Source organism: Amphimedon queenslandica, unplaced genomic scaffold, assembly GCF_000090795.2.
Source record: "Amphimedon queenslandica unplaced genomic scaffold, v1.1 AMPQUscaffold_13516, whole genome shotgun sequence".
NCBI lineage: Eukaryota > Metazoa > Porifera > Demospongiae > Haplosclerida > Niphatidae > Amphimedon > Amphimedon queenslandica.
In genome coordinates this window covers 238,686-263,743 of record NW_003546248.1, presented here as the reverse complement: position 1 = coordinate 263,743, position 25,058 = coordinate 238,686, and the positions used below count along the sequence as shown (strand labels likewise).

At 35.8% G+C, this 25,058-nt stretch overlaps 9 protein-coding genes across 11 annotated transcripts in view; 3 read left to right on the top strand and 6 right to left on the bottom strand.

The window, feature by feature from the left end:
* Nucleotides 1-1,094, bottom strand: part of LOC109584162 (uncharacterized) — a 7,565-nt gene extending 6,471 nt beyond the window's left edge. Inside the window, exons 1-3 of the mRNA XM_019999778.1 lie at nucleotides 717-1,094; nucleotides 614-672; nucleotides 491-562 (exon numbers count right to left, since the gene is read on the bottom strand). Coding sequence (XP_019855337.1) covers nucleotides 491-562; nucleotides 614-672; nucleotides 717-1,082 — 497 coding nt within the window. The 5' untranslated portion in view covers nucleotides 1,083-1,094. The remainder of the gene's footprint in view (nucleotides 1-490; nucleotides 563-613; nucleotides 673-716) is intronic.
* On the bottom strand, nucleotides 1,031-4,333 carry LOC109584167 (uncharacterized). The gene is made up of 7 exons (XM_019999785.1): nucleotides 4,150-4,333; nucleotides 2,951-3,385; nucleotides 2,628-2,834; nucleotides 2,539-2,564; nucleotides 2,427-2,486; nucleotides 1,372-1,614; nucleotides 1,031-1,325 (listed from the first exon to the last, which is right to left on the bottom strand). The coding sequence occupies exons 2-7, from the start codon at nucleotides 3,375-3,377 to the stop codon at nucleotides 1,101-1,103; spliced, it is 1,188 nt and encodes a 395-aa protein (XP_019855344.1). The 5' UTR covers nucleotides 3,378-3,385; nucleotides 4,150-4,333; the 3' UTR covers nucleotides 1,031-1,100.
* Nucleotides 4,334-4,450: 117 nt separating this feature from the next.
* Nucleotides 4,451-6,889, bottom strand: LOC109584160 (uncharacterized). Its single transcript, XM_019999770.1, has 5 exons — nucleotides 5,841-6,889; nucleotides 5,629-5,651; nucleotides 5,490-5,558; nucleotides 5,006-5,281; nucleotides 4,451-4,954 (listed from the first exon to the last, which is right to left on the bottom strand). Exons 1-5 carry the CDS (start codon nucleotides 6,748-6,750, stop codon nucleotides 4,706-4,708), a joined length of 1,527 nt encoding a protein of 508 aa, XP_019855329.1. The 5' UTR covers nucleotides 6,751-6,889; the 3' UTR covers nucleotides 4,451-4,705.
* A 223-nt stretch (nucleotides 6,890-7,112) lies between these two features.
* Nucleotides 7,113-10,133, bottom strand: LOC100632103 (uncharacterized). Of its 2 annotated transcripts, none has more exons than XM_019999751.1 (7): nucleotides 9,937-10,133; nucleotides 9,485-9,491; nucleotides 8,999-9,436; nucleotides 8,422-8,456; nucleotides 7,992-8,060; nucleotides 7,677-7,931; nucleotides 7,113-7,558 (listed from the first exon to the last, which is right to left on the bottom strand). In XM_019999751.1, the coding sequence occupies exons 1-7, from the start codon at nucleotides 10,036-10,038 to the stop codon at nucleotides 7,274-7,276; spliced, it is 1,191 nt and encodes a 396-aa protein (XP_019855310.1). In that variant the 5' UTR covers nucleotides 10,039-10,133; the 3' UTR covers nucleotides 7,113-7,273. The 2 variants fall into 2 exon arrangements, with proteins under 2 accessions (XP_019855310.1, XP_003382989.1); XM_003382941.3 differs by having other exon boundaries at nucleotides 8,999-9,433.
* A 90-nt stretch (nucleotides 10,134-10,223) lies between these two features.
* Nucleotides 10,224-13,085, top strand: LOC109584152 (WD repeat-containing protein DDB_G0292056-like). The gene is made up of 7 exons (XM_019999765.1): nucleotides 10,224-10,329; nucleotides 11,558-11,911; nucleotides 11,989-12,147; nucleotides 12,195-12,217; nucleotides 12,370-12,429; nucleotides 12,477-12,734; nucleotides 12,779-13,085. The coding sequence occupies exons 2-7, from the start codon at nucleotides 11,563-11,565 to the stop codon at nucleotides 13,037-13,039; spliced, it is 1,110 nt and encodes a 369-aa protein (XP_019855324.1). The 5' UTR covers nucleotides 10,224-10,329; nucleotides 11,558-11,562; the 3' UTR covers nucleotides 13,040-13,085.
* A 558-nt stretch (nucleotides 13,086-13,643) lies between these two features.
* On the top strand, nucleotides 13,644-18,034 carry LOC100639342 (prestalk protein-like). 2 transcript variants are annotated; one of them, XM_019999669.1, is made up of 12 exons: nucleotides 13,644-13,779; nucleotides 13,825-14,061; nucleotides 14,108-14,376; nucleotides 14,694-14,823; nucleotides 14,891-14,941; nucleotides 14,990-15,070; nucleotides 15,127-15,241; nucleotides 15,299-15,441; nucleotides 15,492-15,806; nucleotides 16,041-17,138; nucleotides 17,185-17,281; nucleotides 17,334-18,034. In XM_019999669.1, the coding sequence occupies exons 1-12, from the start codon at nucleotides 13,659-13,661 to the stop codon at nucleotides 17,800-17,802; spliced, it is 3,126 nt and encodes a 1,041-aa protein (XP_019855228.1). In that variant the 5' UTR covers nucleotides 13,644-13,658; the 3' UTR covers nucleotides 17,803-18,034. The 2 variants fall into 2 exon arrangements, with proteins under 2 accessions (XP_019855228.1, XP_019855223.1); XM_019999664.1 differs by having other exon boundaries at nucleotides 15,492-17,138.
* LOC105314077 (kelch domain-containing protein 8A-like) lies at nucleotides 17,932-19,217 on the bottom strand. The gene is made up of 2 exons (XM_011408003.2): nucleotides 19,033-19,217; nucleotides 17,932-18,969 (listed from the first exon to the last, which is right to left on the bottom strand). The coding sequence occupies exons 1-2, from the start codon at nucleotides 19,160-19,162 to the stop codon at nucleotides 18,023-18,025; spliced, it is 1,077 nt and encodes a 358-aa protein (XP_011406305.1). The 5' UTR covers nucleotides 19,163-19,217; the 3' UTR covers nucleotides 17,932-18,022.
* A 78-nt stretch (nucleotides 19,218-19,295) lies between these two features.
* LOC100639215 (UPF0553 protein C9orf64 homolog) lies at nucleotides 19,296-21,461 on the top strand. Its single transcript, XM_003382996.3, has 9 exons — nucleotides 19,296-19,459; nucleotides 19,529-19,626; nucleotides 19,676-19,805; nucleotides 19,850-19,999; nucleotides 20,050-20,173; nucleotides 20,218-20,332; nucleotides 20,991-21,061; nucleotides 21,109-21,176; nucleotides 21,227-21,461. Exons 1-9 carry the CDS (start codon nucleotides 19,346-19,348, stop codon nucleotides 21,401-21,403), a joined length of 1,047 nt encoding a protein of 348 aa, XP_003383044.2. The 5' UTR covers nucleotides 19,296-19,345; the 3' UTR covers nucleotides 21,404-21,461.
* LOC105314063 (cysteine-rich with EGF-like domain protein 2) lies at nucleotides 21,395-25,033 on the bottom strand. The gene is made up of 15 exons (XM_019999696.1): nucleotides 24,814-25,033; nucleotides 24,671-24,753; nucleotides 24,565-24,619; nucleotides 24,466-24,521; nucleotides 24,356-24,411; nucleotides 24,259-24,297; nucleotides 23,460-23,509; nucleotides 23,286-23,412; nucleotides 23,121-23,225; nucleotides 22,926-23,069; nucleotides 22,755-22,853; nucleotides 22,622-22,705; nucleotides 22,473-22,571; nucleotides 22,097-22,324; nucleotides 21,395-21,685 (listed from the first exon to the last, which is right to left on the bottom strand). Exons 1-15 carry the CDS (start codon nucleotides 24,958-24,960, stop codon nucleotides 21,561-21,563), a joined length of 1,497 nt encoding a protein of 498 aa, XP_019855255.1. The 5' UTR covers nucleotides 24,961-25,033; the 3' UTR covers nucleotides 21,395-21,560.
* Nucleotides 25,034-25,058: the final 25 nt, after the last annotated feature.

The following is a 25,058-nucleotide window of genomic DNA, read 5'->3' as shown; positions in this document are numbered from 1 at the left end:
ATAACATTGAATGACATATGAACCCATTACACAACATATGATATGATATATGTGTCCAACTAAGCTACCCATTACACAGTGTACTGTGTACATGATGTATATTCCTAACATAATCCCTGACATATTCCCATTACGAACAGGGTGTACATACAGTACTTACTGTTAAACTTGAAGTGTTTATATCTACATAGAGTATATAAATATAATGATAATAAATAAACACAAACACTCACTATTATTATTAGTATTAGTGCAGGTACAGTTAAACCCTGATGTATCCTTCCCAATGTTATTTGTTGAATGATTTGATGTTTTTGTAGTAAAGGGAGAAAATGATGACTTTGAATTATTAGCTACACCAGACATTAGTAGTGACGACAGTATAATAGCAGTAACTGTAATTAGAACAGTCAATGTGGCTAGTGCTGCTAGTATATACTCCCAGTTGGTTAGTTCTTCATTGAAATATGATCTTATTCTCTTATTTGTCCTTTTAATATGAACTGAAGGACTCACTGTAGTAGTTGTAGTTTTTAGATCAACTGGTAGATATGAGGTGTTGCTATAGTATATGTATTGATAAAGTGAAGTTGAATTCAATTTTATTTCTAACCTTTTTGTACAAATCTTATTTGCATCAAAAGTATCATAATACTCAGTCTCCAATTCTACCTGTGAATTAATATATAATCAAAAGAATAAACTTTATTCTTAACTGGTTGATAGGAAGGATTAGTAGTGACTGGTGTAGCTAATAGCTGATTATTATTAGTAGAGAGAGGTACATGATCAGAGTAGCTAGGATTAGAGGAGACAGGAACTTCATAATCAGACACTGGAGCTTGTTGAATAGATACTGGTACTTCATAATCCATAGCTACATAAAGTGACTGATTATGTGATTCAACTACTGATATTTTAACTGTGTGTGCAATAGTGCAGTAAGTTATTTTAATGCAATTAAAGCACAGTTTGCCTATGCTACAATGGTAGATTTGACAATGACTGTGGCTAATAATAATAAATGAACTAATTGAAAATTGATAAACTGCATAGATAAACTGACTATATGATACATACATTAAAATAATATTTATAAACTAATTTGAAAAAATATCAGTAAATGTTGCTGTCAGAGCTGGAGCTGCTTCTTTATAAGGACAACGATGAATGATAGTATCACAAGACCCCAGTCCACTAATAGCATAACAAGTACATTGGAACTGAAGATCTGGATCATACAGCTTTCTAATAACTCCGACAACAGAAGAAGTATTAGAATTTGGTGTAGCATTACATGAATAAGCCACCATTATCTTATTGTCCTACAAAAACAAAAAACAAAATAACTAACAAAAACTATTTTAAAACCTTAATGAAAGGTATTCCACTATTTCCACATTGTGATGAAAATGTCGTACAAACTGGAGTAATTTCTACAGTACATCCTTCACTTCTGTTCACATTGATACTTGATGTTAGGTTTAATCCAGTTAGTGTAGGCATTCTTGGTTTATTAGACTCAGGAATCAATGACTGTAATGATTCATTAATAATCTCAACCTGATACATGTAATCATTGAGCTGTTTCAATACATCACTAGTAGACATATTCTAAATAAAATAATAAAAGGAGTAATTAAGTAACAATACCAAACTCACGGTTTCCCACAAAATGTGCTAAATAAGTGAGCTAAACAGCACACTTCATGAGCTGACAAGGAGTAACTTTAAAAATTTAATTAATACACAACAATGACAACATGTACATGTATTAGAATTAGAAATAACTAGTAACTAGAAAAAGTAATTCTCTCCTGGCCATTTCTGCACTATTATAGTACACTGTCTCAAGCCTGATTCTTAAGCAACTTTAAAATTTCATTAAAAAAACCAGTTTTGGTCAGAATCAGTTTGGCAACATTAGAAGATGTATATGTATCAGGAAAAATTGTAAAAATGAAGAATTCTCTCCTTTTCAATTTTGGCGAAATTTGGCCCAAGAATATGTACTATAGTACAAGGACTTTGAAGAGATTTTTTGAACAACGTAAAAACAAAATCAGCTTAAAATTTTTACACAACATGAGTATATGTATATGTGTCAAGAAAAATATAAAAATAGAAAATTCTCTCCTTTTCAATTTTTGCAAAATTTGACTTAAGACCATGCATGCATATGGTCTTTATGGCCCAGTGTTGAACAACTTTAAAAATTCGTAAAATTTAATTTTTGATCAGAATCAGCTCAAACTAGATACACAACATAAAATATTTAAAAAATTCCAAAAATGGAGAATTCTCTCATAGCCATTTTTGAAAAATACACTGAATCAGGGTTTTCTACAAAGCTCTATACTAAAAGCACACCTCATGAGCTGGCAAAAAGTTGAGTACAATACATAGAAAGCCTTAACTGAACTTACTTTATTTTGTACCATTTTATTTATTTCTCCACTTATAAATGATATTGACTCCATTATTGCCTATAGTAACCAAGCATATTTAATAATATATAACCAATCAACAATAGCTTACGGTAAATTCTGTTGCATATTCAGGAGCTATGAATGAAATTTAAAATATGCAAAAAGAATAACTACCAAACAATATGTGACTAAACTTACATGGACAGTTACAAGATGATGTTGGCATCTGTGTTGGAGAAGGTAAACTCATAGTACTGGTAGTACTAATCAATGGAGGGCCAGTCTGTCTCCCTTGAGAAGGAGATACACTGACAGTTGGTAAAGGAAGGACTGCTGATGATGACAATGACGACTGGAGCTGAATGACGTTGAATCCTATCAATAATACAAGTGATATCGTTATACCTATAAAAAGAATAGAAGAGTGAAAGTGAGGAAAATCTCAGATAAGGAGGACAATAGTTTACAAAAATGACTATTTGTCTGAAATAAAAAACACTATATTATGGTATATAGCTAACATGAAAGCAAAATCGTGAGCAGTGAAAATACACACAAAACTGCATCAGATGAACACTTTGAACAGCAGCTCTCATCATCATTTTGTAAAGAGAACAATGACTCCGGGACAGGAGACAACTGATAGGACCTATCTCCAGTTTTAAGAGTAGGATGCTTCATGCTATTAATAGAACCACGTGTACCATATAAGGCATTATTAGTGGTCACTGTCTGAGAGAGAGGGAAGGGCTGAGGGATAGTGTCATATTCTAAATCTGGAGTTCCATTTATCACGTCATATTCAGTATGGGGCGTATCCTCTCTTTGTACAGAGTGTTGACGAGAGACTGGAGGCATTGATTGCTCTTTACTGACTGTATCATATTCGCTTTGAGCTGGTCTACTAGTGAGGGACTGGTATTGAGTCTGTGTGGCAGGAGATTCCATTGTAAGAACTATATAAGGGGGAAATTAAAGAGGAGGAAAGAGATAGAGTAAAATGATGGACTTATCTCAGCAAAATAAGGCTTGCTATTTTGACCTTATAAGGAAAATCGAAACAGGTTTAAAACAGGTTTTGATGTACTTTAACATTTGATGCACTTGAACATCATATTTCAATACAAAACACAGTATAACAATAGAGATAATAATATTCATAGTACATGTGACATGAACATGTATAAACTGTGTCTATAGGGGAATATGATATCAATTGATATATAGCACTAAAGGGCACAGAGGGACAATACTGATACACATCGACTGTCCCCACTAAATAAATTATTAATCCAAGAATTGTGGTATTATTAACTTAACAATAATCATGGGCTGGATAATTCGATCATGTAGAGTTTACCATAATATTTTGTAAATAATAACAAATAAATAAACATACACCTATAGCTATCAATGCATTGATGATTATCGTTACAAGGGTTATAATAATTTTAGCTATTTCCCAACATTTTCTCACCAACGAATCTACTCTACATACTTCAGATTGCTTGTCGTGGTCTACTGCATCTCTTCATTACTGCAAGCTTTTATCAATGTTTACATAATAATAATAATGTTAATAATAATAGTAAATCGAACTTTAACAACAACAACATAATACACCACACTACATGTCATTATGACAATGCTTTCAGTTTACAGAACAATGAGGCTTCGATCGCACCATTAATTTACAGTTATCATAACGAATCTCACTCATCTAATAAGCGTCCAAGATCATTTACCTATCAGGAAGACTTTTTGATAGCCTTGGGATTCAGAAACTGAACGAGCAGGATCAAGAAACACAAAACCGAGACCTCAGAGCTAAAACCGTGCGATTCCTAATCCGCTATGGCTGCACTGTACTATCTACATTAGAAGTCACGTGAGCAGCCATTCTGGTTTTTACTAACTATTAATAACCAGTGGTACAATACTCTCATGAGTATTGCTAATGTAAAACCACAGGTATGTATGTTAGCTCTATCATAGTTATATTATGGCTCTATCCATAATTAGTTAAATTCTTCAACGAATTATCCATTATTAAAAATTAAAACAAAATCACCAGAAACTATATCGATAATAAGATACACAATAGCAGTAGTAACAATAATAGCACTCCTTTTTATGATGATAGATAATAATTAATATATTGTGGGATCTTTATTATAATACATAAAACCTGTCACTACTGACAGAAAGAGTAAAGGTGATATTTCAAAAATGAAATAAGTGTGGCCTGATAATGTGAACCTCTACATTCGCATGTGCTATAAGGAAATAGAGAGGCTGCCATTCTGAGGTATATTTTGCTGATAAGAACATTTCTTGAGATAAGCATGACAATATGCCTGTTCCTCATTATAGTTGAAACAACGGCAAGCAATGGTGGATTGCTTTAGCAGCTGTAATCCAGATACATATCTGCTATCAGCATTCCTTTTTAATGCTATAACTGAGAACATTCTTTTAGGTAGTACTGGAAGCAAGTTACATGAGGCACCAACAACTACATGTGTCTATAGAGAGAGAAGACAAATAATGTAAATGTACCTCAAATTATTCCTTACATCATTAGCATAAGGTGAATAAACTGTAGTACAGACACCAAAATCTAATCCATTAGTAGCAGCAAGAGCAAGTGTGTTGTGAGGTGTACACTCCCACAGTTCATCAACACAGTCACCATGATTGATAGTTATTGATGATGTTAGGTTCAATCCATTTAGTGTAGGCACTCTTGGTTTATTAGACTCAGGTATCAATGACTGTAATGATTCATTAATGATCTTAACCTGATACATGTAAGACTTGAGCTGTTTCAATACATCACTAGTAGACATATTCTGTAAAGACAAAAATTACATTGTTTAAAAGGTAGGATGGAACAGTTTAAACAATAAATTGCAGCTGTAGACTGTCAATGAACATAACCCATTACTGTCAATACTATCAACATTTAAAAGGAATTTATACAAATTGAGTCATAGACATATCATTATAATGACTTTGCAACAATGAGACAATGGCTGGCAATTACTAGCTGGCCCTTACCTTCTCTTCCTTCAACAGGTTGATCATGTTTTTGATTGAAAGCAGCTGGGATAGATATGAATTTGATAACTATTCAATGAAAAGAAACAAAGAAAGTAAGTTAAAACAATAGCTTCAACAACTAATACATGTGACACACCTTTAAATCATCAGTCTGGTTTACTATAATTAGGAGAGGGAAAGAAAGGGGGGGGGAGAGGAAGAAGAGAGAAATAATATAATTAATCTATTGTACTAATCATAACAATGGTTTCATGCAGCTGGTCAGGCTGAGGCCAAAGGTCTACATAAACAAATAACAAAGGGCTGGCCATGGTACCCCAATTGAAACACCATATACATAACATTTACCTGTACACTGGCAACTGTCCAATGGATTCACACTAAAAGCAGTAGTAGTAGTAGGAGGTGACTGAGTGATGGTAAGAGTACTGACATCGTTCGAAGATTGAGTCCTCATCTCTCCTTTAAATATAATAAGGAGAGAGAGTGATATAGTTGTGATGGATATCAGGATTGCAAGGACAGCGAACATGACCAGCAGCAACTCAAACTTTGCTTTACTTATACGATAAGATGAATCCGCATCTCTTAAACGCTTATGATAAATCAATCGAGTAGCTGAGGTCTGTGAATTAATGGTGCTACTCCCTCCTTCAGTTTGTTGCTGCATAACTGACTCCTCCGCCTCCTCGTCTATCCTCTGGATTGGATTAGGTAAGTAGTTGTGAGTGGGTCTCTCTCTAATGAAATGAGGAGAATTGACGTAATCTGAAGTGATCCAAACAGCTCTTCTGGTGTGCTGTGTTGCATAGCTGTACTGTGGATTAGAGATCATCTCTTCAGCAGTATTGGTGCTGTTGGTAGAGTCTGTACGCACTGGAAGAGAGCTTTCTTCCTCCACTTCCTTGTCTCGTAGTGATAACTGCTGTGGGTTAGTGACAGGCTGTGGTGCAGAAGAACTCAAAATGGCGAGACTCGGGGAGTGCACCTCGCTTTGTAATGGAGGATCCACGAAGCTAACGGAAGCAGTCACTCCAGCCTTCTTCACAGGTATTGGCACGCCGTCTAGCTCATGATCTTTCCCCATCATCTCTGTAACAGACTGGTAGTGAGGATTGACAGATATTGAAAGGTAGTCAGAGCTATCAGATGAAGAGCAGCCATCAGAGTAGCCTGCTAAGAACGTCTTCCCGTATGTAGGATTATTGACAAGACTGCTAGGCTGGAACTCTTCCAGGAGAATGTCATCTCCAACCATCACAAAGACAGACAAATAAACTGCGAGCTTCTTTCTTTCTCTTCAATCTCTTGTTCAAACGTGGTCTGCTGCACCTCCTCCTACAATAATTATTTACGCCCACAGCTTTTAGAGGGTTTTGCACCTTCATGCATGAGTAAAGCATGCTATAAATAGTAATGATACTCAGTATTGCATTAATGCACTAAAGAACAATGGTGCAATGCTTGTAAATGAATAATGCACATGGTTTATCATAGAACTATTAAGTAGTGCTGTAATGGAAGAGGTTTGGCAGACATCAAGCATAATAATGTCATAGTAGAAATTCCACTCATTGACACATCGAGCGATCATCATTCTGAGAACTCAGCAGCTGTCAATACTATTATATATATTTATTTTGAAAAACAAACGGTAGAGAACATACATAAAATCGATAGAATAATTCGTAAGCAACTACAATTATCAATAATAGGTACACACACAAACACACATGCACACGATAAGTTTATAATGTAATGGTTGTTTTATGGTGCTGTCTTCATGGTGTGATGATGATAACATTCTCAAAGTTACTGGTAACGGGACATCGGGAACGAAACACCGAACAATAGACGTCATTAACCCTTGTAGCACCATTATAGAGAGGCACCAAAGCACACTCGCATCTAACTTCAGACTTGGCTAATCTAACGGACGCAGAGTCACCCGATTGGATAGTCTCTCCCGAACGTGCTGTCATTCTTAGGTTAGTAAGAGGAGCAAAAAGCAAAGCATTACTTCCTGAAACTTCAATATGGCAGGCAAGATCCAAATTATAATAGCCCTAACAATAATAATAATAATAATAATAATAATAATAATAATAATAACAACAACAACATTTTGTGTCTATGAAGATTGACGTTGCTGTACATGTAATAAAGCACTATAATAAAACTCACATCTACAATGACATCATGATATCCAGTTGTACAGTTGGATACATCAGTAGGCATAGAGCAGTTGGACAGGTACTCATAGATACATGAGCTATACACGCCCACATTCCTCAGCTCGGCCTCAAATTCCAATCCAGCAAGAGAGACGTTTTGAGCCGTCAAGTTGGCCAGAGCTTCATAGCAAGTTGAGTTAATATCGGAGACTGTGCTACTGATGAATGAAGACTGAGAGGCTAATGACCGGTCAGTATTGTTATTCTGTAAAGAAGAGAATAGAATTAAGTATTGGTTATTAATATTATTATCATTATTACTTACATTCTGCTCAATGAGAGAGATGTCAAAAGTAATATCTCTTATTAGCTCTGTCAGATTGGCTGCTTCTTGCTTTATAGTGGGTAGGAATAAAAGGAATTGACATTAAGGTTTCATCAGAAAGGAAATACATGTATGTAATCAAAACTTGTGGTTGAATCTCTCCATCTCTTCTCATACTCAAAGACTCTATCATATCTGGCATTATTATTACTAGCATCATAATCAATATTTAAAATGAGAGAAGTGGGTGTGATGGTGGATATTTGAACCATCATGCAATTACACATACAGTGCTGGGCTGTTATACCATTACAAAGTGCAGGGAAGCTAAGGGATATATAGCAGCTGCTATCTGTTACATATGAATACTAGCAGTTCACATCTTATAAGTATGCACCAACAAAGAGACTGTAAACACTAACAAACTTACTTCAATTTGTGCTTTAATTGGAGACAAATCAGGAGCTGGAAAAGAGAGAGAGAGAGAGAGAGGGGGGGGGAGGAGAGAAAGAAAGGGGGAAGGAAGCAGGGAAAGAGCACTAATAGTTAATTGCTAAAACCACAAAAACTACAAACAAATACTCATTCTTCAGATTGCTAAGACAGCAAACAACACAGGTACTACATGTATAGATACTACAGTCATGCAGCTGTTCATTGTAACTAGCCAACTTGAATCACAAACCTTACATGTGCTAAAAGAATGCTAAGCATAAGAAAAGGGGTGGAACAACACATGCATAGCATGCATGAATATGCACCATACATGAAGATATTGGATGCACATGAAACCACAGAGTATGTACATAAACCCAAATTGAAACTATCACTAGTATACAATGAGAGAATCTAAACACAAAGTATAATGGGGGAATGTAAACACATAGTACTCATGACATTGAGTTGTGGTTATTCTAGTTATCCCTGTGCAAACCCTATTCTTTTGTCCTCTGGGCAGACTAATCAAAACAGAGTATGACCATGTACTTATTAGATCATTAACTTACTAGGACAAAGACATTGTGAAGGAGAAGAAGGTGTGGGTACAATTGTGGTTGTATAAGCTCCTCCTGTTACTGCCTGGTTTGAATTTGATGTACCTGATGATGAACACGCTTCAGCAGCGGGACCATAGACCCCGAACCATAACAAAAGGACCAATACCACCGCCACTATGGCCAGGAACAAGCTAATCATGACGAGGATAGAAAGACAGGTGACCCTCAGACACTTAGAAGACATGTAGTCAATCTCAGCTTCAAGCCCGTCACTGGAGTATTCCGGTGGATTCATCTCTAGCATCGTGCTAGTGGGATGAAGTGTATCACCTCTTGTTGCGTACATTGTATTAGAGGTGGTCTTACGGGCCTCTGGTAAGGGAGGAGGACGCTGTTTCTCTCCAGGGACACTGTCGTAGACAGGCGTACCAACTGATGTTGGATCTGCTTGTTAATTCAAAAATAATTTCTAAAATAGATTAATATGACACTTACCTAAGGACTAGAGAGGGAAAGGGGGGAGAGAATAAACATAACAGTAATGTTGGAATAACATAGCAAAGTATATGAAAATTATGAAACCCTAACAAACACTCCATGTAATCTAATCTAACATCATAACATATCCTGAGCACTTGTTTAATGCCATAATATAAGGACAAGAACAAGAGGAAGGAATGGGGAGGAGAGAGGTGGGGCAAAAGGAGAATTAATAACACTAACATACATGTACATGTACACAATCAAGATTTAATCAACACAGTAACATACATGTACATGTACAACAAGGAGGTAATGGAGAATCTAAATTGGTCTTTAATATGATCCCCTAAACCCCCATACACACTTGATACAATTACAACTAATATTTTTAATACAAACAAACATTACTATTACAATGCATGAATACAGAAGTGACATTACTGTGTGCTTGGAGTATTTCTTACGTGAACGTCGGAAGGGGCTCCATTTTGCTGCTGCTGGTAGGACGTGTTGGTCTGATTCGAGTTGTATCTTCTCAGCTCAACGTTAGACTCAAACGAGGACATGATGATCCAGTGAGTGATATAAACAAAGTAGAAAACAACGAGGAACAAAAACTGAGAGGTTGCTTTCTTCTATCTTGTGCTGTGCAAGTATAATGATATTGATGCTATTTGCGGTTTGCTTCCTTTTGTACCGCCTCACGTGGTGCGGTGGTCTCTCCTCCTACTCCCTGTATAGAAATGCTATTTTATTTAATCAACCTAAACAAGAAGATAGCCCCAGTAGCCCCCCATTAGCGCTGTTGTAACCCACTCCCTCTTTTGCTGTAACTCACCAGATCAGCTCTTCTAAAGGTAAGCGAATAGGCTTGTAATTCAATTTCTCTATGAATAATGAATTAACTGTACCCATGACAAGGCCTAATGCAGTGCTTAGAGTAATACGATAAGATCTATCAAGCCAATACAATTTTACGTATACCAGTTATTAGACATAAGATACTTTTATGTACTAAACCTATAGACTATATACTGTAGCTCTAAAATATTTATTGAAAGTCAAAACAAGCTGTACGACAACAAACAGCTAGTGCATTATACATTTTACCAAAGTGCATAAGTGTTATCTCATATGTATAATGGTAGATTACTAGAAAGAATGTAGTTGTATGTTAGTCTATTATAATTATTTCTGCTGCTGCTGAACCAGCTTGAGCAGAATACATATTCAAATTGCTAAGCATCTATAGCTCAAGAATTTTTTGTCAAAATCAGCTCAAGCTTTTACATAGAATAAGGGCATCAATATGTATCAGAAAACGTAAAATTTTGGGTGATTTTGGAGCCATTTTTTTGGAAAAAGAACAATGGACTATATATAGTTTTTGCTTTTTCCCAAATTTTTTAATTATAAATTGGCCATAACTTGGAAAATTGAAGTCGGAATGAGCTCAAAATTTCTACGTAGCATAAGGACATCGATATGTATCAGGAAATCTAATAAAAATTTGGGATGATTTTGGAGCCATTTTTTAGAAGAAACCATGGTATTTTTAGAAATTTGTCAGATATTAGGACATCTAAAAATGTAATGAAAATTGAGCATGGTTTTTGGAGCCAAATTTTGTGGATTATCATTAAAAGAGGCCTTTCTACACTTGTAATGCGGTTTGAACTGGTTTAGAACTGATGCTCATTCAACGTGCATCAAGTGATTCCACACTATCTTCAGGATCTTGTATATTTTGATAGTATTTCTGATCCAGCTGCCATTGGTTATCTATTGAATGCACATTCAAACCAAATATGGAGGTGGTATGCTTCAATGCCCATCAGGTATGGAATGACTGGAACCGGTTTCAAACCAATTCAATGCCCATTAGAAGTGCTAGTGTAGAAAGGCCTTTAGTGACAGACTTAATTAGATTATTATAAGTAGATTTAATTTAGAAGCTTAAGCAGTACTATTGTTTGCGGTGTACTTTACTGGAATTTACAATGTTTACTTAGTTATAAAGGTGTGTTTATAAAACACACTGTGACGGGAAGTTGCATCTATTCATTATCTTTGCTGTGTTTTTAGATAATATGGAAAGGGGCGAACATGACTACACTGGGGTGGGTATCAACCCAATGTACCAGTCATCTGGTACAATAGCAACACAAGAGAGTGGAACCCAGTATGATGAGATTAAGACCAGACCAAGACAAATCATTCACAAACCTCCCGAGAGAGTGACAACTTCAAATTCATTGTATGCTTCTGCTAACGAGATGCTGTTGAAGCACCCAACAGTAGGAGGGGGAGGGAACGGGCGAGTGTTGTCAAGTGCTTCGCCAGATTTGAGTTTTAAAGATGTCAAAGAGCGATTTGGGTGTCCGTGTTCATCTGATGCCGCTATACTGTCATGCTCGATGCTCGTCATTTTACTTTCAAGTAAACAATTTGTTATTTTATTGTTTATTATTTTTCTGTTTTTCTTTCATGTTTGCTACTTCTCTGCGTCCCTCCAGTTACTGCTATTATATTGTCATCATTATTAATGTCTGGTGTGGTTAATAACTCAACTTCATCATCGTCTCTCACTACAATAGCATCAGATAATTCAACTAATAACAGGATTAATACAAAGGATACTTCAGGACCGAACTGTACCACCTGCACTAATAATAGTGAGTGAATGTGTTTATTTATTGTAATATGTATACATTCTATGTAGATATAAACACTTCAAGTTTAACAGTAAGTAATGCATACACTGGGATGGTAATGTCACACACTGTGTAATGGGTAGTATATGTTGATGTCACATGTTGTCTAATAATGGGCATATATGTCACACACTAATGGGTTATGTCACATGCTGTGTAATGGGTGTATATGTCACTCCATAGGCTATAAGAGAGTCAATATCATTTATAAGTGAAGAGATAAATAAACTGATGCAAGATAAAGTAAGTTCAATAATTGTACTCTATTATTATTATTATTATTTGATTAGAATATGTCAACCAGTGGTGTACTGAAGCAGCTCAATGATTATATGTATCAGATTAAAATTATTAATGAATCATTACAGTCATTGATACCTGAGTCTAATAAACCAAGAATGCCTACACTAACTGGATTAAACCTAACATCATCAATAACTATCAATAATAATGACTGTGTTGTTAGCAATATAGCATGTAATATTGTTGTACAGTCTCTTTTTAATCTCCAAACCTGTCAGCTAGCACATATACCATATGCTAATACAGTGAGTTTTATTCTATTTTATAGTAACTTACCATTATCTTTCAGACTCATATAATAGTATCATCATTTGGTAGTGTTACCCCAATTGCTACAGGAGATTTTAATAGTACTACCATTACACAGCAGGTTCAAGCAAGTTCTGGTGAGATGTATTTTTCTAATGACACAATCATTGAAAGATTAAGAAAATCATCAATATTTCCTCTTTGTTTCAGTTATAACTTTGTTCCTGTAAAGTGTGAATATTATTATACTTTTTGTACCTATCAAAGTAACTTTCCTAACTCCATTCTTTCCGTACATTAATAATTATTTTTATTTGTTTTTTCAATGAACCACTTATTACTACTAACCTTCACTCAACCATAATCTGAGTAGAATCCGTTATTCATGGAATGATATCCTCCCTCACACCATCCAGTATAAATTTACTCAAAATTAAATTAAAATGGTGCTCTAAAATTTTGTCATTTTAAATGTGCTCAGTCAGTAGATATACTTTGACATACATGGCTCCCAGTCACAGAATCCTTAATGTAGTACTGTAATTAGATCATGTACGACACTTAAACAACAGCTATAAATAGACACTAAGCCTTATGTATGCATGTACAAGTGTATATGTGTATCTATGTATGCATATTATGTATGTATGTATGGATATGTGTATACATATTAGATTGACTAACTATATAGATATTAATTCATGATAATGGAGCCTATAGTTTTGCTTTCTATGTTTGTGATTCTTCTCATCAAATCACTCTTTGCTTATTGAACCGTCTTCCATAATCAGATTCAACAAACCATTCATGTGTGATTGTAGAGTACTACAAAAATAATTTAGATAGCACTGAAGATACTTGATCGAAGGCTGCAGGCGTATTCTGAGATTATTCATTCTTGTTAGCTTGTGTATGACGTCATGCAGAATGCCCTTCCCCCAGTCTATAAAAACACAATGCAGTATCAACAGTTCAACACTGATCAAAAATCAATCAAAATGTTGAAGCTGATCCTCTTAGTTTTAACTCTACTTTTCACTGGTAAGCTACTCTACATTGTTATTTAATGTACCTATTTTGTTATAGTTGATGTATGCTACAGCACATGTACTGGGAGTGCATGTGAAGCCATCAGTCAAGGAAACAAGGGGATTGTCATAAGGGCTGATGATGGAGACTACTTCATACCACAGATAGACACTGTCAACTACAACTGCAGCAATCATTCAGCTCTATGCTTTGGAGAGAACTGCAGAATGTGTAAATGCAAGACACAGCAAGACACTTGGAAAGATAGTCATGGAGCTTGCAAGAACATCAATGGTATATAATAAATGCGATTAACACTATTTTAATCAATAATATATAGATGGGTTTTACATGTTTGCAAGAGATGATCTAGAGGTTGATACTAAGATCAGTACAGTGTATTTTGTGCTGAACAGCAATGGTAAATATGAGCTGCAGTCTGTAGCTGCTGGAGCTCAGCTGCACATTGTAAAGGCCAGCACCGGTGATAACCTACCCAGTAACTGTGCTGTGTATGAATTATACGTAATGACTCAAGATGGTTTGGTTGAGATTGAAAAGGACGGATTTGCAATCGTGGACGGTGATGACAGCAAGCGATATCTTGAGGTATAATAATTATTGCATCACTATTGTACACATGCATGTAATGCTGTAGTAGCAGTAATCAACATAGTGATAGGAAGATGTGTCACAACTGTCTTACCTTATCAAGATTTAGCATTGTCTAATATAGTCTAGCTATCACATCTGAATGACCTTGACAGCTATGACACTCCTTTTTATCACAATGCAGTAAATTGCTGCTTATAAAATCTTTGATTTCCTCTGTCAGGTTTCACTGAAATTATGTTATTAAGTGCGTCATAATAATAATTGATAATAATGAGGGGTTGCTTATTTATTACTTGTTCAATTTTGAGTAGATATCTCCGGGATCTTTGAAGATTCAGCCAAACAACTTGCAGGGAAAACTGATTTATATGAGGCTAAAATGTGGCAGCAGCAAAAAGAAAATGTACTTCAAAATACAAGGGAAGACTGAGGCTTTGATAAGTATGTCATGTGTAAAAGACTAAAAGTACTATGAGAAACAATTTTATTACTAATTCTAATAATTTAGACAATACATGTTTTACATGTGAAGGTAACTTCAAGTATCTTGGGTATTTAGGTACATTTGGTCATGTAGTGTTACATTTTTATTATTTTAAAATTGCAGACATTCCTGAGTTTCCCAGACCAACAACAAGTGATGCTCCTATTCATTATGCAGTTAACACTCTACAAAAATCTGGAACTGGTATGTAGCAATAATATTATAATACATGCATAGTAATTACACTATACTGTCCTTAGATGTTACTGGATGCAATGCAGATTCGAGCAATCTTTACTTTTATCAGAATAGCAGCAACACTTGCTCAATGCAACCATTACCAAACACAAACCTCATTTATGCGACACAAAACAAGTTAAGATAAATAATTATGTTCTCATATTCATTGCATTTCTTATTAATAATTAATAGAGTTCAAGGAAGAAACCTTGAGCCAACAGATTTAACCAATTCTGCACACTGGGACAGTATAATGAATGAAGTTATCAATATGACTGTCACATGTCAGGGAAATAAGAAATTCTGTGTCCTTTTTAGACTCACAAACACAACAAGTCAGCTTATTTCTAACAATAATATGATAACTGTTTATGTGCTTTAATAGGTAATTGCTCTTATGGTAATCCGTGTAGGAATGGAGGGATGTGGGTAGACAAAGGAATCGGGAGCTGTGCTTGTTCCTGTCCTGATGGTTACACTGGAGACCTCTGTACTGTATCTAATGATCCTTGTGCTAGTAGTCCATGCCATGAAGATGCTACTTGTACTATAGATGGATCATCATATCAATGTACTTGTCCAGCTGGTAAAACTGGTCTGACCTGTCACGATAATATAGATTACTGTGCTGGTAGTCCTTGCTGTGGTGATGCTACCTGTTCCAATAATGGTAATACATATCAATGTACCTGTCCAGCTGGTAAAACTGGTTCAACCTGTTGTGATGATATCGATTATTGTGCTGGTAGTCCTTGCTGTGGTAACGCTACCTGTTCCAATAATGGTAATTCATATCAATGTACCTGTCCAGCTGGTAAAACTGGTTCAACCTGTTGTGAAGATATCGATTATTGTGCTGGTAGTCCTTGCTGTGGTGATGCTACCTGTAGAAGTGATAATGCACTTTTAACTTACGAATGTACTTGTCCAGCTGGTAAAACTGGTTCAACCTGTTGTGAAGATATCGATTATTGTGCCAGCAGTCCTTGCTGTGGTGATGCCACCTGTAGAAGTGATAATACACTTTTAACTTACGAATGTACTTGTCCAGCTGGTAAAACTGGTTCAACCTGTTGTGAAGATATCGATTATTGTGCTGGTAGTCCTTGCTGTGGTGGTGCTACCTGTAGAAGTGATAATGAACTTTTAACATACGAATGTACCTGTCCAGCTGGTAAAACTGGTTCAACCTGTTGTGAAGATATCGATTATTGTGCTGGCAGTCCTTGCTGTGGTGATGCTACCTGTAGAAGTGATAATGAACTTTTAACATACGAATGTACCTGTCCAGCTGGTAAAACTGGTTTAGCCTGTTGTGAAGATATCGATTATTGTGCTGGCAGTCCTTGCTGTGGTGATGCTACCTGTAGAAGTGATAATGAACTTTTAACATACGAATGTACCTGTCCAGCTGGTAAAACTGGTTCAACCTGTTGTGAAGATATCGATTATTGTGCTGGCAGTCCTTGCTGTGGTGATGCTACCTGTAGAAGTGATAATGAACTTTTAACATACGAATGTACCTGTCCAGCTGGTAAAACTGGTTTAGCCTGTTGTGAAGATTTTGATTATTGTGCCAGCAGTCCTTGCTGTGGTGATGCTACCTGTAGAAGTGATAATGAACTTTTAACATACAAATGTACCTGTCCAGCTGGTAAAACTGGTTCAACCTGTTGTGAAGATATCAATTATTGCGATCCTAATCCTTGCTGTAACGGTGCCAGATGTGAAGTTGATGAGTCGTATACAGTTAAGTGTAGTGTCTGTCCTAAAGGTTATACTGGGGAGAGATGCTGCGAGGAAATCACTACTAATGATGATGATGACAACGATGACAACGACGACGACGATGATGATGATGATAATGATGATAACAATCGTTGTAGAGATGATACATGTTCTAATGGTGGTACATGTGCACTTGTTGAAGGAGCTACTGTCTGTTACTGTCCATCAGCTTACACTGGTAGATTCTGTCAGACTCTTATTCGAATTCCTTTGCCCACTGGAGCTGCAGCTGTCAATGAAAATGGTAAGCGATTTTTTAGGTTGTCTTTTACTTTTAAAATTTTCATTAGATAATTCAAACAGCATTGTTCCGATTGCTGTGATAGCAACAGCTTCAGTCATTTTAACAGCTGCAGTATTTATCATAGCCATCATTGTATATCAAAGGTACATCATATGAAGCATACATTATACTGTATTTTAAATTGTTTTATTTTAGGGTTTATGTGCCATGGAGGAACCGCACTCGTCTTGCAAGAGTAAATGCTGTTAATCCATTCAAAGATTCAAACGCACATCAGATATACAATCCAATGTATGTCAATGAAGATGCTGCTATTTACAGTGACAGGACTCTGCGTGATTCCATTAGACGCAATACCTCAAAATCATCTCATGCTGATGATAGCCCTGACATCAAGCACATTGATAATCCTCTATACACTACTGAAAATACTACAGCTGAAGACAATGAACACATTTACGAGACCTCAATGTCCTTCCCTCCTCTTCCTCCTCCTCCCCCTCAGATTGATGATGATGATACCACTAATCCATTCAATCCTTATGATACCCTACCAGAATCAATCGGACCAGAAATGTTCTCGGCTTACGATAAATTAGAGACATCACAGATTGTCAACGACCCTGTATATGAAGCTATCAATGGTTCAAAGGCTGATGTTTAATGTGTGTACATATTTCTAACTAACAATTGATAGGTGTTATACTTGTATTGATTACAGTATATTTGTCTAAGTAGTTGTCAAATGCATTGATTGCTGTCATTATAATTATAGTTTCATTTGCTATCAAAATTTTTAATAATAATCATTACATTTCAAATAGAAATAGTGACGATGCAAATCAAATAAAATAAACAAAGTTAATCTCTTCTTGCTATTCCTTTCACTTTTCTTTGTTGCAGCTCAAAATTTCAACTATTTTCTGGGGCCCTCCTTGTCCAGCGCCACAAATGACGGCCATCTTGTCATCAAACAGAGCGGTAGCAGTCGAAGCACGTTTAGATCTCATGTTAGGGAGTCGCTCAAAAGTATCAGAGCCATCAGTAAGACCATACGCATAATTAAGACAAGAAGGACCGTCCTGTGGTTTCGCTCCAGCAACTATCCCAAGGCCAGCTGCAAAAACAACTCTATCTCCAACGACACCTATAGAACCATCGGACTGAGGGACTCTCAAGTCTTTGAGTCGTTCCCACTCGTTTTTCTTTATGTCGTATCTCTCCACTATCTTGCTTAGTCCAACCATTGGAACAAACCCGCCCACAACGTAAATGAAATCTTTATGACCCATGACATTGTAGAAAACCCTCAGAGAGAGCATAGAAGCTAGCTCAGTCCATTCTTGAGTCTCCAAGTCAAAAACCTCTGTTGACTTGATTGGCTCTTTAACTTCCCTTCCTCCGACTATGTATATCTTGTTATTGTGAACGTATCCACCACAAGCATACCGCCTCGTCTTTAGAGGTGGCATGTCCTTCCACTCGTTGAGATCGAAATCAAAAGATACTGACTGGTTGATCCCTTTCTTGTCTGTTCCTCCGATACAGTATATCTTATTATCAATCTTCGTTACGAATGGGCCGGTTACTCCTACAGGGAGCGGTGGGAGCTGTGACCAGGTCTCGCTGTCGATATTGAAGCAGTCAACAGCTGCTATTGGGGTCTGGTTCTCGTCGACTCCACCAACTAGTATCAGTTTATTCTCGTGGAATATTACTGTAGTACAGGCAGCACGGCGTGTTGGCATGTTTGGCAGCTGATGCCAGGTTTTTGTAGCAAACGAGTAAACCTCAGCTACGCTCAGGGCTTTGCCTACACCATCACACCCTCCTATAATTAATTAATTATTTTTAGTAAAAAGGGCAGCAACTCTATATTATGTATGATACCTACCTAAAACGTACAGTTTTCCGTCGTGATATCCACCTACTGCGTATACTCGTCCTGTTGGTAACTCGGGGAGCTTCTCCCATTTATACGTACCGCTAAGGTCAGGCAACTTGCCAGCAGCAGCAGCAGCCATGATTGACAATTCTAGTTCTCTTTCCTGCTGGGGGTGGGCACTGGGCAGTGTGCATATGCATGCATGCACTACGACTACGAGCTACCGCCTAAGCACCAACCAGTACCTTAATTTACCACTCACGCACTTTATAGATCTACCGTAATCTAGATCTAGGCGTGGCTGGAAAGGTCTTTATTATCCATGATAATGGATTCTTCAAGATGTGGCCTGGTATTGTCATCTGCTCAATTTATATCATCAAACTCCAAACATGTGACGATTTGCGAGGAGGGCGTAAAGAAAGGAGCACAAATAGTAATACAATAATGTTTGATTGAAGAGTATACTGTATTTATAGAATGGTTTATTCTATCATCAAAATAGTTAATTAATTTGATTAATAATTGGAAGCAATTAAATCCAAATGAAGTAGCAGATACGTTAAAACCACCTGTTGATACAGACAAAGAATTGCTAGAATGGTATCTTTTATTTTAAGCGTTCATTTATTAATTTATTTGCCTCTTGTAGGATTTTTCTTGTGTCTTCATTAAACTTTTGTTTCTGGTCAGACGATGAGCTATTCACAGTTGAAGTTGAAGGCAACACATACACTGGATACTTGTCGTTAATAGCATCACTGTACAGAGCAGTTAAAATAGTAATTAAACTTATTATTTAATATTTTTAAAAATATTATTTTAGAAAGGTGTTAGGATTTACGATCCAGCTGTGTATGGTAAAATGACACTGGAAGAATTAAGGGAAATATTCTCTTCATGCAATAATACTGAAATACCAATGATTGAAGAAAGACTACAGAATTTGCATGAATGCTCACGTGTACTGAATGAAGTGAGAAATTAATCTTTATAATAATAATAATTATTGTCATTTTATTATAGAAATTTGATGGCAGTGTTGTAAAGTTGGTCAATTTAGCTGAGAAAAGTGCTCAAAAACTTGTTCACATTTTAAAAGATAATTTTGAAAATTATAATGATAAAAGTACTTACAAAGGAAAAGAAGGTAATGCTATTATCATCATTACTGCTGTTAGTATTGTTTTTTAGTGTTTTTCTTAAAAAGAGCACAGATATTTGTGTCCTATGTGAAGTCTTACTTCAAAGGAAAAGGATATGGAGAATTTCATGATATCAAAACACTAACGATGTTCCCTGATTATCGGTAAAGCAGGGGAGAGAAAGACTATTACATGTATAATTGTAACACACGTGTAGAATACTTTATTCCATGATATCAACCAAGTGCATATCATAATGATGCATGCAGCTAGTTTTGGTTAAAATTTTCTTGTGCTATAGTGCAAGGTTATTCAACATTTTTATTACATTTTCTGATGCATATACACGTACATATACATGTACTTATGTTGTGTAGAAAGTTAGTTGAATCTAATCAAAATTGGATTTTTAAATAATTTTTTAAAGTTGCTCAAAAATCTGTTCAAAGTCCCTGTACTGTAGCACATGGTCTCAGGCCAAATTTTGCCAAAATTGTAAAAGAGAAATTTCTTAATTATTATATATTTTTTGATACATATACATGTACTTATGCTGTGTAGAAAGTTTGGCCTGATTCCGATCAAAATTGAATTTTTTTATGAATTTTAAAAGTTGCTCAAAAATCTGTTCAAAGTCCCTGTACTGTAGTACATGGTCTCAGGCCAAATTTTGCCAAAATTGTAAAAGAGAAATTTCTTTATTTTTATATATTTTCCTGATACGTATACATGTACTTGTGTTTTGTAGAAAGTTTCGCCTAATTCCGATCAAAATTGGATTTTTTTGCAAATTTTAAAAAAATTGTCCATTATTTTTTATAGTGTTCCACAAATATTATTGAAAATTGGTGCATTGAGATATAGTGCAGAGCTGAGAGCAAAGCTAGATAGAGGTATGATATTTAATAACACTGTAATAAATGACTAAATAAATTTAAAGGTGAGCATTTACCAGCTGGCTGTGAAGAGGAAGTAGAGATTAGAGGTTGCACTGTTCAAGCAATTGAAGTAAAAATAAATAAAAAATTTCTTCAATAATTATTTTTTATATTTATTAGTTGATTCGTCGCTCTTTATCATCACCGTCATTGGTAATACCAGGAACTGGTAAAAGCCTATCAATGGAGGAGAGGCAGTCAATGCCTTCTTGTACAATTGATCATTTCTTCTGGAAGTATGCTAAAGACCATGGCAGCCCATGCCCGATTCATAAAACCATAACTATATTTTACTGAAATGAAAACGACAAGTGTCCACTTTATTTTGCAGTAAAATCATTATTAATATATCATATGGACTTCAGATTAATATTGTTACAGCAGTTATTGTATTTGTAATAAATAAATAGTTAATTACAAAAATATTGCTTCCTAAAACCGAAATCTGAGCTGCTCATAATTCTTCACGTGCATCAGGGGGAGTGGCTGAAGCTTGGGAATCAGTCACAATAGATTCCTCATTGTTACTATTAATAGATCCATCAGTGGGTGTGGTATCAGCTTTTTCGTAATCAGCTCCTGCAAATAAATAATAAAAATTGATTTTCCTATATGGTGTATCATTAGAATGCTATAACTTTTAAAAAATGGCAAAAATTTCAGTTGGAATCAGCTCAAACTTTCTATATTTAGAACAAAATAGACATCAATACGAATATCATAAAATCACAGTGAAATCAATCATTAATAATAAAATGAGATTATACTTGATTAATAAAAATGACACACTAATTAATCATGTAATCAACTAAGAGTGACTGTCAAACATATTCCCTAACATATAAATGGCTGACATTCCAAAAGCCATGCCAACAGTGGTTGCTAGGGTAGGCCTCACGTACTTGTACCCTAGATACCATATCGCTGTTGGCAGCAGTAGGTGATACCACGGGAAATTGACCCTCTCAAGTCTTTCACGATCTCTCTCACCTTCCTCTACTTGGGGTTTGGATTTAACAGGTTTCTTTTTATTCTTTTTGTTAGTGTTAGCCGGTGGTATGTCTTGATTTCTAAGTCTGTCTGCATCTTCCCATAAAACACAGTCTCCTCTGAATCTAGTGTAACCAGCTTTACACTTGCAGCTGTAGCTGCCAGGCATGTTTATGCAATTCTCTGAGTCTTCGTCACATGGAGAGGAGACCTTGCACTCATTCACATCTACAAATAAATAATTCAAATAGTTTGACAGTGACTTCAAACGCTATACAGCAGTTAATGGGCAGCTGCTAGGAAGAGTAAACCTCAAAGATACAGTCATGCATTCCTCCAGTGAGAGAGGAGAGGACTTATAAAAGTACAAACAAACCTTCACATCTTCCCTCCTCCATTTTATATCCGTCCTTACAAGAGACACAGCCACCTGGTCCTTCTCCTGTACATAATCCATCACACACACTATCACAATCTGTACAATAACAGGAAGTTACAAAGAACTGATATAAAGGTCCAGCATACCTTTACAAAGAAAGCTTCCCAAATTATTATCACAATAAGTTCCATCTTTACACTTGGCCATTCCTTCAACACACTCATTTATGTCTGCAGGAGAAGAAAGTGATGATGAGTTTATCTATCATTAATGCAATACCTTGACAGTTTCCTGATTCATTCCTGTATCCACTGGCACAGTCAACACATGAGCCATGCCCAGGGCCAGTGCATGAATGCTTGCAAGATCTATCACACTCTGAACAAGAGAGAAAGCAAGGAAAGATAGAAAGTACACGTTATTAATGATTAATACTATAACTATTATTACTTTCACATTCATAAGTTCCTGGTTTATTCACACAGTAAGTTCCACCTTTACAATAAGCAGTAGTTGATTCATCATCATCATCATCATCATCATCATCATCATCATCATCATCATCATCATCATCATCATCACACTCATTGATATCTGATGGGAGAGGAAGGTTAGAATCACAAATACTTTATTGATTAATGCTACCTTCACAATCTCCTCCCTCTTCATCTCTCTTGTATCCTTTGGCACATTCATCACAAGAATCAGGTCCAGATCCATTGCACGTCTTCAAACAAGCCCTGTGACACCCTATAGTAAAAACAATGATAGTAAAAATAAAATGATAATAATAAATATATATTTGCTTACTTCTGCAGTTCTTTCCATCATCCTCCAGGTAATATCCCGGCTTACAGGAGTCACAAAAGCTGCCATGGTAACCGCTGTTACATGCACATGTACCGGATCCTTTTCTCAAATCTTTCTCTCCTTCTCCCTTAGAGAGAAAAATGTGATCCAAAATTTTTTTCATAATTGTCTTACTTTACATGTACCATGGCCATTGCATGGGTTATCTTTTCCTCCAGGGCACTCTAAAAATATTTTAAAATAATTCTCTCCCTCACTCCATCTAGGGCTTTCCCCAACACATGCTTTAGTGAGCTAAAAACCAGGCTTCATGAGCTGATAAGTATTATGATGATAAAACACAGCTTTTGAAGCAACTTTAAAAATTCATAAAAAATCTAATTTTGATCACAATCAGTTCAAACTTTCTACACAGTATAAGTACATGTATACGCATCAGGAAAAAAATGGAGAATTCTCTCCTTTTCAATTTTGGCAAAATTTGGCCCGAGATCATGCACTATAGTACAGGGACTTTGGCTCAATTTTGGAGTAATTTTGAAAATTCATAAAAAATCCAATTTTGATCAGAATCAGTTCAAACTTTCTACACAACATAAGTACATGTATATGCATCAGGAAAAAATATAAAAAAAGAGAATTCTCTCCTTTTCAATTTTGGCGAAATTTGGCCCGAGACCATGTACTATAGTACAGGGACTTTGGCTCAATTTTAGAGTAATTTTGAAAATTCGTAAAAAAATCCAATTTTGATCGGAATCAGTTCAAACTTTCTACGCAGCATATAAACATGTATATGCATCAGAAAAAAAATATATAAATGGAGAATTCTCTCCTTTTCAATTTTGGCAAAATTTGGCCTGAGACAATGTACTATTACAGTACAGGGACTTTGATCAGATTTTTGAGCAATTGTAAAAACTCATTGACAAAGGCTGAGCAGTAGGAAAACCCTCCCTGTCCTCTTTCTTACCAGAACATTCTGGGCCATAAGTACCAGGAGGACAACAAACTAAACAAAAAAAACAATAATAAAATAAATAAAAATAAAATTAATATAATAGACAAACCATCAGCATGAGTGTAACACAGCCATTCCCTCAGATCAGGATGACCATTTTCTTTACTAATTATATTAATTAATTAATTAGAAACAAGCCCCACCCTTTAATTAACTCACAGTTTTAGCCACCATCTCTCAATATCCTCTTCGTATGTCTCAACAAATCTACTACACTAAAGAACGCTTTACCATAGCAACCATAAAATAGTACCTCACCTGATAATCATTAGTTGAGCACACCCCATCCATGATTTCAACCAGTCTCAACTCGCTGATTAATTAATTGATTTTTAATAATTAATTTTAATTATTACTACCATACCTTTTCGAATATATTTTTTTATTTTCTTCCTCCCAGCTTGTGTCTCCACCTGCAAATGAATTATTTTCAGTATCTTTCAAACCCTAGAGAAATAAAAAAAGAGAGAGGGTGAAACTTCTATTTCCTTAAAATCTTTTTCCTACATGTTCAAAGTTTTCCACGAATTTATTACAAATTTCACAATTTCCTTTATGAGAAGAGCCTTCTCTTTTCTTTGCCTCTCCTCCTTCTCTTAGAGACGAAAATAAAATAATAAAAATTAAAAATAAAGAGAATAATCTTTCCCCCATATTACACTATTTGACTGAGATGGGCATGGGTGGGGCTGGACTAGGCGTGGCCTGCGGTTTCCAGCTGATAATGACAGCAGCCAATCAAAATGGTCCAC

Excerpts from the sequence above, each read along its gene's own strand:
- LOC100639342 (XM_019999664.1), top strand. The coding sequence starts at position 13,659 with ATGCAGAATGCCCTTCCCCCAGTCTATAAAAACACAATGCAGTATCAA. Across the intron at positions 13,780-13,824 it reads TTTAACTCTACTTTTCACTG|TTGATGTATGCTACAGCACA; the intron begins GTAAGCTACTCT and ends ATTTTGTTATAG. Across the intron at positions 15,442-15,491 it reads TAGACTCACAAACACAACAA|GTAATTGCTCTTATGGTAAT; the intron begins GTCAGCTTATTT and ends GTGCTTTAATAG.
- LOC105314063 (XM_019999696.1), bottom strand. The coding sequence starts at position 24,960 with ATGGGGGAAAGATTATTCTCTTTATTTTTAATTTTTATTATTTTATTT. Across the intron at positions 24,754-24,813 it reads TCGTGGAAAACTTTGAACAT|GGTTTGAAAGATACTGAAAA; the intron begins GTAGGAAAAAGA and ends TTATTTCTCTAG. Across the intron at positions 22,854-22,925 it reads AGGAACTTATGAATGTGAAA|AGTGTGATAGATCTTGCAAG; the intron begins GTAATAATAGTT and ends TCTCTTGTTCAG.
- LOC109584152 (XM_019999765.1), top strand. The coding sequence starts at position 11,563 with ATGGAAAGGGGCGAACATGACTACACTGGGGTGGGTATCAACCCAATG. Across the intron at positions 12,148-12,194 it reads TACCACCTGCACTAATAATA|ATATAAACACTTCAAGTTTA; the intron begins GTGAGTGAATGT and ends CATTCTATGTAG. Across the intron at positions 12,218-12,369 it reads TAAACACTTCAAGTTTAACA|GCTATAAGAGAGTCAATATC; the intron begins GTAAGTAATGCA and ends GTCACTCCATAG.
- LOC109584167 (XM_019999785.1), bottom strand. The coding sequence starts at position 3,377 with ATGGAATCTCCTGCCACACAGACTCAATACCAGTCCCTCACTAGTAGA. Across the intron at positions 2,835-2,950 it reads GCTCACGATTTTGCTTTCAT|GTATAACGATATCACTTGTA; the intron begins GTTAGCTATATA and ends TTCTTTTTATAG. Across the intron at positions 1,615-2,426 it reads ATAAAATGGTACAAAATAAA|AATATGTCTACTAGTGATGT; the intron begins GTAAGTTCAGTT and ends TATTTTATTTAG.
- LOC109584160 (XM_019999770.1), bottom strand. The coding sequence starts at position 6,750 with ATGGTTGGAGATGACATTCTCCTGGAAGAGTTCCAGCCTAGCAGTCTT. Across the intron at positions 5,652-5,840 it reads GGACAGTTGCCAGTGTACAG|TAAACCAGACTGATGATTTA; the intron begins GTAAATGTTATG and ends TCCTAATTATAG. Across the intron at positions 5,282-5,489 it reads ACCTGTTGAAGGAAGAGAAG|AATATGTCTACTAGTGATGT; the intron begins GTAAGGGCCAGC and ends TTGTCTTTACAG.
- LOC100632103 (XM_019999751.1), bottom strand. The coding sequence starts at position 10,038 with ATGTCCTCGTTTGAGTCTAACGTTGAGCTGAGAAGATACAACTCGAAT. Across the intron at positions 8,457-8,998 it reads TTCACAATGTCTTTGTCCTA|CTCCTGATTTGTCTCCAATT; the intron begins GTAAGTTAATGA and ends TCTCTTTTCCAG. Across the intron at positions 8,061-8,421 it reads CAATTAAAGCACAAATTGAA|CAAGAAGCAGCCAATCTGAC; the intron begins GTAAGTTTGTTA and ends CCCACTATAAAG.
- LOC100639215 (XM_003382996.3), top strand. The coding sequence starts at position 19,346 with ATGATAATGGATTCTTCAAGATGTGGCCTGGTATTGTCATCTGCTCAA. Across the intron at positions 19,806-19,849 it reads TGTACAGAGCAGTTAAAATA|AAAGGTGTTAGGATTTACGA; the intron begins GTAATTAAACTT and ends ATATTATTTTAG. Across the intron at positions 20,000-20,049 it reads GCTCACGTGTACTGAATGAA|AAATTTGATGGCAGTGTTGT; the intron begins GTGAGAAATTAA and ends ATTTTATTATAG.
- LOC105314077 (XM_011408003.2), bottom strand. The coding sequence starts at position 19,162 with ATGGCTGCTGCTGCTGCTGGCAAGTTGCCTGACCTTAGCGGTACGTAT. Across the intron at positions 18,970-19,032 it reads CGGAAAACTGTACGTTTTAG|GAGGGTGTGATGGTGTAGGC; the intron begins GTAGGTATCATA and ends AATTAATTATAG.